The sequence below is a fragment of the Ambystoma mexicanum genome, chromosome 2p, assembly GCF_040938575.1.
Source record: "Ambystoma mexicanum isolate Mex_15411 chromosome 2p, UKY_AmexF1_1, whole genome shotgun sequence".
Taxonomy (NCBI): domain Eukaryota; kingdom Metazoa; phylum Chordata; class Amphibia; order Caudata; family Ambystomatidae; genus Ambystoma; species Ambystoma mexicanum.
The window spans coordinates 770,183,738-770,198,878 of record NC_090923.1 but is presented as its reverse complement, the minus strand read 5'-3'; the positions used below and the strand labels follow the sequence as shown (position 1 = coordinate 770,198,878).

At 48.9% G+C, this 15,141-nt stretch overlaps 1 protein-coding gene across 1 annotated transcript in view; it reads right to left on the bottom strand.

The window, feature by feature from the left end:
- LOC138566774 (cytochrome P450 2A13-like) overlaps positions 1–15,141 on the bottom strand; it is a 300,408-nt gene that overhangs the window by 93,592 nt on the left and 191,675 nt on the right. Inside the window, exon 6 of the mRNA XM_069644422.1 lies at positions 3,135–3,276. Coding sequence (XP_069500523.1) covers positions 3,135–3,276 — 142 coding nt within the window. The remainder of the gene's footprint in view (positions 1–3,134; positions 3,277–15,141) is intronic.

Sequence of the window (15,141 nt, the reverse complement as noted above, 5' to 3'; positions counted from 1 at the left end):
TGAACAAGCTGCTGAGTAAAGAAGTGCAATGATGCCAGACACCAATTCAGGCAAGGGTCCTGGGTTGAAGTTTTGTCGATCCAAGCAATATGTTTGCACGGAGGAAGTTGTGCAATTTTTCCAACTACTAACGCAAAATTGATATAGCAAGATGATCCTTCAATGTGTATGGGTCAGTTCTGGGAATAAGGGACCGACATATGGGAGAATGTCAGGCATTTCAGCTAGTTGTATGTGATATTGGATGATACTCTGCGACATCTGGTAAGTTCAAGTCTCAGAGAAGCTAATAAGTGGTAAATGTTCCTAATGTGAAAGAAGGCTTGTGGATTGGAAAATGGAAATGAGTGGATGTTGTGACACAAAGTACCCAGGCAGATTCAATCAGCCTCATTCCAAGTGTGGCGGTCCGGAAACAAGGATGCATTTAACCCCAAAAGGATAAACATGCAATAAAATAGTATACACGCATTTCACCGTGGTATTTTTCATCGCATGTTTTTTTTTTGGGGGGGTTAGAAAAATTAAATATATGGTTGTGGGTGTAAGGCAATAAAAAAAGGGGTGTTTGGGGGGTAACCCTCCCCAAAAAAAACAAAAAAAACAGCGATGAAAAAACCTGTGATGAAAAATACAGCGGCGAAATAACATAGAACCAATAAAATAGGGACCTCAGGACATACCTAGTTAAATCATATTTTCCTTGGTGGAATCTCCATCATGTTCTGCGATATGGCAGGTTTTTCACCAACACCTAAGCTCCCAGAACATTCCTAGATCATATTGTGATTTGTGAATCAGCATAACTCCTGTCGGCCTAACTTACACCTTATTGCAGATCTACATTGCATTTACACTTGCAAGAAACGGTGTGAATCAGTACAGTTATCCTCTCTTTCACTACCACTCACCGGGTAGCTTCCTCACATGTGACCACTTTATGCGAATGATAGTATGAGGGAACCTGTTAATTCCCAATTGCTGTTATTTGTTGACTTATCAGCAGCCTTTAATCATGACAACTGTGGTAGGTTGTGATGCAAATTGGTTAATTGCGGATACCTCAGGGACTTATAAAGACGTGTGTTGCATTATATACTACAGCCGAGAGAAATGCGGGTATCCCCCTCACTCATTGACACCGGGGGAAATCTATATTTAAACACAAACTTGAACACTGGCACAATGCTTACAGTTAGAGTACATGGAAATGTGGGCAACACAATGGATTCTAATAGGGATGTGAAACAGGGTCCTGGCCCCGTACTGTTTATTCTATACTTAGGCTGATTTATTTCACACAATGGGAAAAAAAAATACTCATTCCCCCCTAGGTCTGCGTGTACAATGCCTTGATTGTGCTGACAGTCTAGTTCTCATGCAATTAACCCCCAAAGGATAAACATGCAATGAAAACATGGAAGCTCATAAGAAATGTAATCTAAGGACTGGAGGTTCCTGCTTTCTTCCCTTGATAGAAGGCTATAGAGTGAGGGTGACAGCATTCGGTCTTTGTGGCTGCAAAACATGTTATTACTGTTTGGATGCATAAATCCGATCGGCATTGCTAGAGACCTGCTGTTCGACTTCTTATGGAGACACCTAGTGAAAATGTAGGACATAATTTCGAATTATGTTCCCTTCGCCTATTGGTTTAGACAAAACCTACTGTATTATGTTTAAAGATAAGGTATTCAGGCGACTGCGTCTTACCAATCACTGTAAAGAAAGTATTGAACTATTTAAGAATAGGCAGGTTGAATTTGGCTTTGAATGTAAGCAGTTGACTGACAGTCTTGATATACTATAGATCTAGGATCTTGAACATGATATGGCTAAAGCCATTGTTAAAATAAAATGTGCTGATTTTCACGGCAATGATAATACAGTATCAGGTAATAATGTCCCCATACATAATGTCCCCATACATAATGTCGCTGGGAAAAGCCATTGTCGAGATTATATATGGTCACATTATATATGGGTACGGGTTGCAGGGATTTCCTCGGCTCCAAATTAAAAAAGAAAAAAAATAGTGGTTGCAGGTGTGTCCCCCGAATGTTCAATGTAACAATGTCTGCGCAAAAAACGGTGACATTTTTGTCAGGGGACATTTTTTCGGGGACATTATTACATGGAACCAATAGTACATTGCACTTGAGTAATATAAAATGTTTGAAGAATCAGTTCTTTACCCTGGCTAGGGTGAATGGGGTATGGGGAAACATTAAATACATTCCAAGTCCTCATAAACGCATACGTTACTATGATTCAATACACTGAAGACATTTGAGAATTTAGGAATTTGGACAAGAATACCATATGCAAAGCAATATTGCCGATTTTGCAACATTGCTTCCCGTAGAAGGAAAATCATTTATTTTCAGATGGTGAGGTTTTGAGTACATACGGTGATGTTATTTTTGATAAATGTGCGTTACGGAAGACTGACCCAATCACATACATATAATGTCACAGGTCAATGAAGGGAAATAACTGTTTTCATGGGAGATAATGATTTACACTAAGGGGCTCCCGGTCAATGGGGCAGAACGTTAATGGGAAGCTGAAAAACCTTGCGTACGCCTTTTACACCTTGCATTAACGTTACCACCCATTTTCAATCATTTGCGTTTCCAGCACGTCCGTCCTGAAAATCCATGCCAGCGCAAATGCTGGAGCATTTGTATGGCAGAGAGGACAGAGGTCGCGGAAATGCAAGTACCATTCCACTCTCTGCTCTATCATGCAAATGATTGAAAATGGGGAGTAACGTTAATGGAAGGCCTACAAGTCTTTACGCAAGGCCTTTACGCTTTCCACTAATGTTACGCCCCCATTGAACTTGAACCCCTAAGTGTTTTATTTACACTTATCTATTATGATTATGTGGATGTATTGTTATAAATGTTTGAAAAAACTGAATATAAAAATATAAAACAATGACTGTATCTAGTTACATGATAAAGCAACACAAATAAATATTTCATTTTTGCCAGGTGCTAAGTTTAATATATAGTTGAAATATAGCATTCTTTGTAACTGGGGAAATGTAGATTTGTTGTCAGGCACGCATGCAGATATGGGCATGACACTTCAATACATGCATAAAACATGGTCCTTTTCCTATTAACCTTCAACAGCTGGGTGTTTTAAAAGCATAAGTAAACCGTATTTCACAGTTGTGCTGACGGTCTCCACCCCTCCAAAGACGACGTCCACCAGTGTGGGTATTAAGTTCTGGATGTGAAATTCTGATAATGGATTTTGTTTTTCCTGAAACAAAAAAGGAAATAATATGTTTCACAAAGGAAAACTTGCCAGTTAAATAGAAGAAAACTTTGCTTATATTTAATTATGGCTTGTTTTATACAGTTGTGGAGCAAGTAACAATAAAGTAACATGCTTAAATATTCAAAAAGTTGCCCGAACTTCATTTAACTTTGTCGCCATAAACAACCATTCTGCATAAAACATGTTGTTATCATCAAGGCAATGCAAAGAGTGAACACGCGCGTGCGTAACACACAGCAGTGTCATCATAGCGTGAGCATCTACCTAAAGTTGAGTAGCGGTGGTCCAATACAAGTGCACTCTGTGAATGTGCAAGTTACATAGCTGAGCATTTCACAGTCCTGTGCAAAATAAATTGCACCAAAATATTCACAACACCTGCATGAAAAAATGTTCATACTTGTTATGTAAAGGCCAATTTTGGAAACGTGTGACCAGATTCTTGGTATGGTAATTGAAGATTGAGGAGGTCATTATCTAAAATCGCAAAAATGTAGAAATTTCATGAGTGGAACCTGCATGACATGCACTTACATGCCATTGGACCGCTGTCTACAAATGTCCTTTGCACTGCGAAAAAAAAAATAGTTAAATGCCCTAGCGAAAAAGATTTACATGCACGTTTTGCTTGTCATTGTCCAAGCAAGTATAAATTGCCTCCCACAATGTCTCCATGGTGATACATCTTAAATGCATTTTTATGGCATCTTTGTGTTGTTAAGCGCCACAAGAACAGGCAGATTTCAAAGCAATCCAATGCCTTTAGGTCAACTTGAACATGTCATGTGGTTAGAACATCATTACATTTTTACAGGCAAACAAGAAAATTGATGGATTGATTGAATGACTAATCGACTGAGAATGTATAGGTGCATACCATCAGCACCAGGCAAAGTTAACTGCATCTAGGTGTAGTTGGAAAAACGGTTCAAAAACAGGAAGGAAGAGGAAGAGGAGGAGATTAGGAGAACAACAATGTTATCAGTTGTTCGTGAAAGGTAACCATAGAAGTCAAGTAGGGAAGGAAAGAGGGAGATTATTCCATAGCCTAGTCAAGTAATGCAGCAAGAGCCAGAAATCTCCTGAAGGTAGAAATGTGAAGAGCAAAGAGTTTGAGCATGTTGGTAAGACTAGATTTTAATTGTCAAACAAGCCCGGATCAAATCATGAGGACATTTGGAACCCATGCACAATATTTTGAAAGTCATTGTTTGTTGGATAGAGAGCCAATGTTTCTTGTGATGGAGACAGCCGATTTGTGTATAGGTTTGAAGATAAGCAAGGCAGCCACATTCTGACAGTGCTGTCTGCTCTGTGAAGGAGGGGGAGAACTTGTTTCAACATCCAGATACAGAATCTTTGACTGTGTCATAGCTAAAATCATCTTCGAGTCCCCACATTTCTTTTACCTTTTGGGCAAGAGGTATAGAAAGGCCAAACAGTATGGAAGTGTGGGTGTCTGGTTGGATTCAGTAATACATGCCTCAGACCCTGGAACAAACGTTTGGTTTTAAGGGAAATGATTTGGAGATTATTATTAGCCAACCAAGATCTAATCTTCTTGAGACAAAGTGGAAGATGACTAAAAGATTCTCTGAGAAATAATTGGATATTCTAAGAGAGCTTTGAGATAATCCATAGGAAGTGGGGTGTGGGGGCTGAGGGGAACTGGGAAAAACTTAACTGCATATGATTTATCCCTGAAAGAAGGGTGGAATGATCCATCATATTATATGCAGCAGATAGATCAAACATAATCAAGAGCGATAGATGCCCTAGGATCAGGGGTTTGGGGTTGTTTGTTTGTCTGATAATTGTTCGCAGCGAACTGTTCTAAATAAAACTGCTCACGTGCAAACAATCATCAGACGAACAAACTTAAACCAAAATGAGCCCCCCCACATCCTCTGCACCCCTCCTTCCCTGCACCCCATCCCCTACTTACCTGGTTGCTCAATGCCACGTCCCCTTCACCCCTGCAGCGTCTGATCCATCCCTCTAACCCGGATTGGATCTGATGCCGCAGGGTCCCCCTTTCTTCTTTTCTTTTTGTTAAATTTGCTTTTTTTGTAATTGGGTCTCCCTCCTCCCATGTTGAGGACACGGGGGACATGCTTGCAACCTCCTAAGGCAATACATACCAAACATGGAGAGCAGGGGACACCCCCGCAGCCACCGCTCCACATGGTCGGTATGTATTAGACTAATTGGTCATTTATAATCGATCGAATGGTACTGGCTCCAGTTTGGTCAAATGCACCATTCAATCAATTAAAAACAAACAATTAGGCTAATACCAAATCAGAGGGAGACAAAGGTCAGCCCAGATAGAGACCAAAGCATTCTTTGGGCCTCATTACACGGACGGCGGTGGACCAAGGTGCTATTAGCACCTTGGTCCATGCCGGTAAAATACCGGCACCGCCTTGGTGGAAAGGGGAATTACCGCCTTATTCCAAGGTTGTTGGGGCGGTAATTCCCCCTTCCCCCATTGCCCTTCCCCATTCCCATTTTTGCCCCATAGGGCATAATGGGAATGGGGAAGGTGCTAATTACGGCACCGCAAATTGCGGTACCGTAATTAGCTCCCTGGTCCCTTTGCGGGTTGGTTTTTAACACCTGCAAAAAGCAGGCGTTAAATTCTCCAACCCGCAAAGGGACCTCGTAGTAAGGCGGTAAGGGTTTACCGGTACTGGTAAAATACCGGTACAGGTAAACCCTTACCGCCTACCGTGTAATGAGGCCCTTTGTCTTGTGTTTGGAGCCAATGCCTGACACGGTAGGCTCCAATATCGGATGGATCTCAATCTATTTGCTAAGTTGTTGTGTCACTATCTTTTCAATGACTTTAGAGATTCCGGGAAAACATGACAAAAAGACTTTGCTTAAAGGGATGATTAAAAAGATGAGTCATGTGTTTGGAAAGGGCCTTGGCTATACATATGTAACAAGGGCAGAAAGTACATTGATGCCTGCCCATTTGGGCTTAAGATTGGCAAGTAACCAGAAGATGTTATCTTCAGAATCAAACATACAAAACAAATAATTGCTTGGGAGCCAAACCAGCTGAGATGAATTTTATGACTTTTAGCCTGAAGTAGGCTTTCATGAATCGTATGTATATTCGTAATACAGAAGTTATTAACATTGTTGGCATCCTGCACCAAGGGTTTCAATTTAGGCCAGGTTCAGGGAGGAATGGTAAAGGATTTAGCAATCGAGAAAAGTTCAGCTGGCCAATTAATTGCCAAACTAATAGGACTGTGTAAGAAGATAGCTTCAGCCTTGCCAATAGCTTTTTATATATGATTTTTTGTTGATCTTCAATGATAAGAGAAGTGGACAAGGATTCTTGTCACACCATTTCTTTCTCACAATTTACAGGGTAATTCATAGAATTTCGCAGAAAAGTGTCGCAAGCGGCTGGCGCAGAGTGTCCGCGTGCGATTGACTGCGCCAGGCACGTGCGCTAAAACCGATTTCCGCGCACAGCGTATTCATGGATTTCATGCTCCCAAACCAGCCGTGGCGCAGAGTATCGCAGCGACCCTGCAGCAGCGCCAGTAACGCCCCCAAGAACGCCCTCGCGCAAGGAAAAGCCATCAAAATCGCTAAATCATCGCAAAGGGCTGCGCTAACCCTGGACCAGTTTACAGGGCAGCCAAACAAGGAACGCAAAGCGGGTAACGTGCATATCAGGGGTACACGTGAAGTCATACATGCGATTAGCCAGGGTACGTGTATTACAGGGGTACGCGGGAAGTTCAACACGCGATTGGCCAGGGTACGTGTATTACAGGGGTACGCGGGAAGTTTAACACGCGATTAGCCAGGGTACGTGTATTACAGCATTACGCGGGAAGTTTAACACGCGATTAGCCAGGGTACGTGTATTACAGGGGTGCGTGGGAATCATCACACGCGATTAGGCTGGGTGGGTCCTCACAGGTGTTCCCTGTACACCCTCCACGGCCCCTGCAGGCAGCCTACAAAACAGGGGACTACCCTGCACACCTGCTCATGTCCCCCTGCACCCTCACCCCCCAGCAGTGCAGGGGCAGCCTCCACCAGGCCCCCACTCATGTCTCCCACCACCCCCACCCTCCCGCCACCAGGGGCAGCCTCCACCAGGCCCCCACCCATGTCTCCCACCACCCCCACCCCCCGCCACCAGGGGCACTCTCCACCAAGCCCCCACCCATGTCTCCCACCACCCCCACCAGTGCAGGGGCACCCTCCACCAGGCCCCCACCCATGTCTCCCAACACCCCCACCCACCAGCACTGTGGGGCACGTGGCCAGCAGGCAGTCAGGCAGCAGCAGATGGCAGGTGGGAGCGTGCTCAGGGCTCTGGGGGGCAGTAATTTCGCCTCCTGGCCAGGAGCGTGGTCTCTCGTGTGTGAACGCGTGGACAGCCTGATAGGTAGTGAAATCCCACACGTCAGCAAAGGCCCTTAGCGCGTAAACCCGTCAACAGCATATGCACGCCTATAGTCACCAGCATATGCGCGCCTATAGTCACCTGCACGTGCAGGAAATTGTTGCGTGACACGTCCCAGTGTCAAAGCGTGTGATTGGTGAAAATCGATGTACACGTAGAAGTGACAAAGCGTGTGATTGGTCAAAATGGATCTACACGCAGAAGTGACAAAGCATGTGAATGGTGAAAATGGATCTACACGCAGAAGTGACAAAGCGTGTGATTGGTGAAAATGGATCTACACGCAGGAGTGACAAAGCGTGTGATTGGTGAACGTACACGCCGCGTAAGTGACGCTGTACGTGTGGGCCTGTATATAAGGTACATGTAGAACACCATTTCCTTGTACGTGCTTTTCGTGGAGAGCGAGTGGGTGAAATCTGTACTTCTTGTCGTTTCACACGCGATTTACTTCACGGCGTTTCCAGTTCGTATTCCCTGTTACCTCTGACAGCTTTTTCTCTTTTTTCTCTTTTACTGGTTTACCTGGGCCTGTTCCCTCAAACAGTGTCCCCTTCTACTGTTGTCCTGTCTTCTCAGACAGCGTACACATCTTCTTTTGGCGGGGGTTTAGCCAGCCAAACGCGCTCATTCTTCACGCTCTTTTACCTGGCAGACGGTGAGTCACGCACATATCCAACTTCTGTGCTTGCCCCGTGTGTAGCCTACCCCTTCAGAGGTCATTCTAGGCTGCGTGTGACACGCATACGTTCATTCTTGTGTTACTGGGTGCCACAGCGTAGTGCAGGTTTTTCTTTCTGCACACGTGGTCTAGGAGGGGTTGCGTGCACGTCATCTCCCTTTTTTGGGCCTCCTGTGCGTTGCGTGACCCGTCATCTTTCCCCAGGGGTTACAATCAGCCGTGCTAGAGCACTAGGGTACAATTACCATCTGGTACCCAACCCCTTTGACCCCCAATTGCCCAGGACAATTGTCTACAGCCACTCCCATACGCACATTAATATCAGTGCCATGGCTGGGAGGCGAGGATTCCGTAAGGGTGGCAAAGGTGGAAGAGCCACAAGTGGTGGCCGTGGTGGATCCGGTAGGGGATGTGGTCGTAACTTGCAGGGTGAGCCTGTCCCCCCATATGTGGAGGACCAGTCAAGGGCACCCATCATCCCCCCCTCCCCCCCTCCCCCCCTCCCGTTGAGGCTGAAGTGGCTGACACCATCCATGCTCAGCCCTTGTTGGACCAGCCCATTGTGGCACCAGACCTGGCTGACTCCATGGCTGACTTCCAGGTCAGCAGGGCTACGACACGTGCGCTGGTGCACGTTGATGCCATCATGCCACATGGATCTGGGGCAGCAAGGTCATCTGCTGCACCAAGGAGGCAGGGCGGAGTGGCTGCAGGGGCAGCTGCGGCTCCATCCACCCCAGCCCTCACACACCCAGCCAGGACAGTGTCGGTCCTAGTCCATGCTGCTGACATTCCCCCTGACACCATCACACTAGAGCCAATGCCTGCACCAACTCCCATGCTGAGTGTGCAATCCCACACTCCTGATACAGAGTCCACCAGGGCTCCTGCCCCTAGTGTCCAGAGCGGCGCAGGACACTCAGGATCACCACCACCTTCCAAGCGGAAGAGGAAGAGTGCTCGTCCGGCACAGGCTGATGCCCCAGACACGGCTACACAGTCCGGCCCGTCCAGGAAGCCCAGCTTCACGGATGACGAACTGAATGCACTTGTCGAGTATGTGTCCGGACATGACAACGAGATGGTCATTGTTGCAGGATCCAAGACCACACCTGCACAACGCCAGGCACACTGGCAGACCGTTGCGGACATCGTAAGTGCACTTGGAATCGTGAGGCGCACAGCCAATGATTGCTATAAGCGCTGGAATGACCTAAAGCGCAGGGCAAAGAGTAAGCTGGCCTCAAGTCATGCCGCAACTCTAGTGACTGGAGGTGGGTCTCCAGTAGTAGACATGGAACTCACTCCACATGAGTCAGTCGCTGGGACCTACGTCACGGAGGAACAGATCCAAGGCGTGGGAGATCTGGCTGATTACGAGGCATTGTCCGGTGAGTGCACATGCATGTGTGTGTCATACATGTGCATGGTGTGTGTGTGAGGGCTTCTGTTTGGGTGCCAGGTGAGAGTGTGTGCGCCTCAGTCGTATGGGTCAGCCATGTGCTTCATGCAATACTTCCTGCGCAGCTGCATTTGGCCATAGCAGTATCCCTTCTGCCAACAGTAGACATCTAGCACAACTGCACGCCAGTTGCCCTTGAAGTGTCACCTTGACACAACAGATTTGCTTATTTTTCACTGTTCATTCAGTCAGTTTGTTTGCATTCCACCACTTTCACTAGGCATGTCGCTGTCCACTAGTCACATGTCTGACATGGGTATGGTAAAGGGGAGTGACTTTGTTACCTGGATATCATTTGTACACACATGTCCCTGTGCAATTTGACCATTACAGACTGGCAGCTCCAGGTGAAAAATCTGACCTGTTAGAATCAGAAAAGCTATTACATGCGGGAACTGGACTGAATGAATAGGTGCTGCCCTCCTCTCCATCTTCACTCAATAGCAATGGTACATGCCATCTGTGTGATGGCATGTGTGTTTCACCTGCCAATCACAGGCCAATGTGTGATGCCACTGCCAGGCAGCATGCAGAAAATGTGTTCATCTTCCATCTTGGTGTCATCAGTGTGTGCCGTTTGCCTGCACTTCATACGCAGTGAGGGTGCATGCATGGGAGGGTTTTAGTCATGTGGGACATGTCAATCAAGTACTGGTTCTCTTGCTTCTCAGCCCTCAATGTGTGCCATGGTGCTAATGCCTGTTTCCATTACTTTGTTTTCATGTCTTTGCAGGGGAAGACGCACCTGATACTGCTGGGGTTGTGGAGATGGTGCAGACCCAGGAGGTGTCCCAGGGCCGACCAACCACCAGTGAGGGACGTGGTGTGGTGGTGGGGGAGAACCCACAAGTGCTGCAGGTCGTGCTCTCAAGGGGTGTCTCTGGCTGCACCTCCCCCGAGCTGTACTCAGGTGTTGATTCGGATGAGACCTACGTGCCGTCGCTGGTGAGTGTTCCAGGGAGGGATTCTGTTCTGTCTCACCCACCTGCACCAGGGTCAGTACCCTCCATGGGGATGTCAGTGTTGGCAGCTACGCCTTCGGTGGTTACGGATGCAGGGTCACACTCCGCGACATCTGATCCTGTTCCTGGGCCAGCAGATCAGAGGGGGAATGCAGTCCTGCAGCCTCAGGCAGTGCCGGCACAGCAAGGCGCAGTTCGCCTTGCCCCAGACAGGTGTGGTGCCCGCCGACGTGGTGGCCGTACGCCACCCGGCAATACCGCATGGGAGCAATCCATTTACGGTATGGCTACCCAACAGGCTGCATCATCCGAGATGATGGCTCAGGCCATGGATAGGGTGGCCACTTCCATTGTCCCCCCAGAAAGGCTGATGGAGCGACTAGAGCAGGCAACCGACTCCATCTGCCAGTCACACAGGGAGGACATGTTGGGGTCCAACAGGGACAGGCGGGCGGCACTGGCGACTCTGCAGGAGGCCATCTCCATTGAGTCCCAGGGCCACAGGGAAGCCCTGAGGCAGGAGCTCCTACACCTCAGGACGACTCTTGTTGAGCTTGAGGCTTCAACACACCAAAGGACAGAACAGCAGCTGGAGCGTCTCACCCGTACGCTCTCAGCTGAGATGCAGGCAACGAGGGCGGAGGTCCGGGCATCCCGTGAGTTGTTGCATGGGGACCTCCGCACACTCATCCTCCAGAACCAGACCTACCACACCCGCATGCTTGCAGCCATGGAGGAGCAGACTAGGGCCTTGCGTGGGCTGCCTCCCATAGTGCAACCACCTCCGGATGCAGCTGCACAGGGTGATAATAGCGACAGCAGTGACACTCCCACAATAGGGTAGCCGTGTGGGCCATGAGCCCATGGAGGTGTTTTATTTTCCCAGGATCCACGCAGGTGGGTTCTGGTGTGCATCCTGTCCTCGGACCTCCTGGGTGGCCTCCCCAACCCCCCCGGGCCCATCAATGGCCATTTTTGATTGTTTCTTATTTTTATTTTTATTTTGATTTCTTTTATTCCCAATTTTTTTGGGAGGATCTGTTGGCTCCGATCTGTTGGCTCCGATCTGTTGGCTCCGATCTGTTGGCTCCGATCTGTTGGCTCCGATCTGTTGGCTTCCGTGGTTCCTGTGGGCATACGCTGCATTGTGGCTGGGCACATGCAGGCTTGTAATGTATTTGGTTCAGATGCTTGGGTTTGAGTCACACACACCCCTCCTGCTTCCCGTTTCCATGGGCTTGCAAAGGGTGTGCCCAAGTGACAGTGAATTACACAGTGACGTTGGACTCCCATGAGCTGTGTGGCCAGTCTGTAGTCAATACTGTGTATACATTCATAGTGCATATTGCTGTTGTGTTGTACACTGCATGTTGCATTGATGTGTAACTCATCTTCTGTGTCTACCTCCCAATTTGCAGGTCCATTCCTCAAGTCCACACAAGGACCTCTAGTCTGGCGAAGGGGACCATGTTGGCAGCAGTGCACCTACAACTCTACATGGCGCCAACACTGCACAGTTATAATATAACTAATATGTAACCTTTTTGATGTCATGTTAATGTCATGTTAATGGTACTACGTGCTCAAGTATGTTGTTGGTCCGGCATTGCTGTGAGCATTTCAGGTGTTGCAGGTTTCTAATAGTGCCACTGTACATAGTGAGAGTGATGTCATGTTGTGGGGATTACTTTGTTTACCTGCAATTAGCATGACATGGCACGGTGTGTCGTGTGGCAGTGCTGGGGTTGGGTTGGCTGACATGGCACTGTCCTCTTGTTGCATTTTGCAAGTGGGTATTCATTTTAGCTGCTTCAATGTGTAACTTCACAAAACTGCATTGGTGGTGTCTGTGTGGGTAGGGATGCACACATTGTGACACTTCCAGGTGAACAATCTCAGGCTGACATGGAATTCCCGGTTCATTCTCCACACATTCAGGATCAGTGTCAGGTTGAGTCATCATTGATTGTCAGATGGAATGTGCCAGGGCAGTGTGCACTCCACAGGGGTGTGATTTCTATGTGAAGTAATTAGCCACTAGCTGTGTACGGGCTGCCTCCCCCCGTGCCCTTTCCCCTCCCATGCGCAGCGGCTGTGCATGTGGTTGGGGATGTGGGGCCACCACCATGTCCACGGCCAGGCCCCGGCGTGTTGCAACGTTGTGCAGGACACATGCTGCCACTATGATCCTGCACACTACTGGGGGAGCGTATAACAGCTGCCCGCCAGAACGGTCAAGGGAGCGAAAGCGTGACTTCAGCACTCCGAATGTGCGCTCCACTATGCCCCTGGTTGTAATGTGGGCTGTGTTAAATCTTACCTGGGGTGGCGTGGTGGGGTTCCGAATTGGCGTCATCATGTGGGGGCTGAGAGGGTAGGCACTGTCCCCTGTGGAGGTGGGGATTGGCATCATTGGTGAGGTTGTGACCTTGCTCAGTATCCAACATGCATGCATGTGCAGTGGCATACATACTCACCAAGCAGCCATGTATCGCCATGCCGCCCAGCTTCTAGGTCCCGGCTTAGGGTGGACATTCGGTAAATTAAGCTGTCGTGGGTGGAGCCGGGATAGTTGGCATATACTGAGGTGATGATTCCCTTGGCATTACATGCTACCTGCACATTGATGGAATGCCAGTGCTTGCGGTTCCTATAGATGTGCTCAGATGCCCTGGGGGGACGTAGAGCCACATGGGTGCAGTCGATGGCACCTAGCACTTTGGGGAATCGTGCCACTGCATAAAAATCCAGGGCGGCAGCATGCCTTTCTGCAGGTGTTCTGGGCAGGTATATGTGCCTGCGGACTGATGGGCGTGCAGTCATGATGTTCAAGACCTGGTGTAGGCAGCGTGACTGGGTGGCCTGTGACACCCCACCCACTATGGCACTTGTCCGCTGAAATGATCCAGTGGCTAAGAAGTGCAGTACATTGAGGACCTTCTCCAGGGGGCTGAGTGCTTGGGAGCACAGGGTGGGTGATGTGAGGTCATCCTCCCACTCACTCACCAGGTCCAGTATGATGTGTGGTGGAAACCTGTACCTCCCATACACCTGGTCATCAGGCATCCCGAAAAGGCTGGTTCTGGGTGTGAATATTCTGGCCCTGACTATCCTCCTCCTCCTCCTTTGGTAGCCCACTGCCACTGCTGCTAGGAACGGTATGTTCATCCTGGCGTCTGAGCTTGTTATTGTTAAAGTCCGCAATTTATGCTTAGCGCGTGATCTAGGCGAGCGTGTGACCCGCGCACCCCTGGAATCCAGTTCCCAGTCCAATAGCGTGTGGAAATTCACACGCACCACGGGATACAGCGTGTGACCCGCGCACCCCTGGAATCCAGTTCCCAGTCCAATAGCGTGCGGAAATTCACACGCACCACGGGATACAGCGTGTGACCCGCGCACCCCTGGAATCCAGTTCCCAGTCCAATAGCGTGCGGAAATTCACACGCACCACGTGATACAGGTTCGCTGACGTACTTGCGTGTGTAAGTGGCCGCGCACCCATTAAATACACGTACATAGGCCAATCGCGTGTACGCGCACTTTTGTCCAATTACACGCGATGACACTCTGACGTGCAGTATCTCCACGTGTGCCCCGTCATCACGTGCTGAGTGGGGAACACCCGTGCGGGTCACGTCACAGACGCGCTTACGCGCTGAGGGACTCTGGTCCAATAGAATCGCGTATGCGTGCTGACGCGCTTACGCGCTAAGGGCCTTTCCTCGGATTTCACGCTGACGTGCAGGATTTTCACGTGCCAAATCACTCCGTATCAAGCTGGCCACGCGAAAACACACGGAAGCCCACGCTCCTGCCCAGAAGGCCGAGTTACTGCCCCCCAGTGCCCCGAGCAGCCTCCCACGTGCCATCTGCTGCTGCCTGCCTGCCTGCCTGCCTGCTGCCACCGTGCCCTGCCATTTGGTGCCTGCACATCAGCCATCTGCAGGGGTCCAGTTGCTGTGTGCACCCCTGCTGGAACAGAAGACTCCCGACTGGTATTACATCGCTCCACAGCCCAGCCCCAGGACCCAGTTGCCCACCCACACCTGCCTCTGGGGTTGCCATGTCGGGCACTTCCACATCTGGCACCAGTGGCAACCCCAGGCCAGAGGGGCAGAGGGGCACCAGCTTCACTGTCACCGAAGTTGGTGTCCTGGTGGAGCATGTCCTGGGGCAGTATGATGCCCTCTTTGGATCGTCCCGCGCCAGCAAGGAAGGACGGCAGAGGATCTGGGCCGACTGTGTGGTTGCCATCAACGCGGAGGGGGTGGCAACCCGCGACTTCCTGAAGATCAAG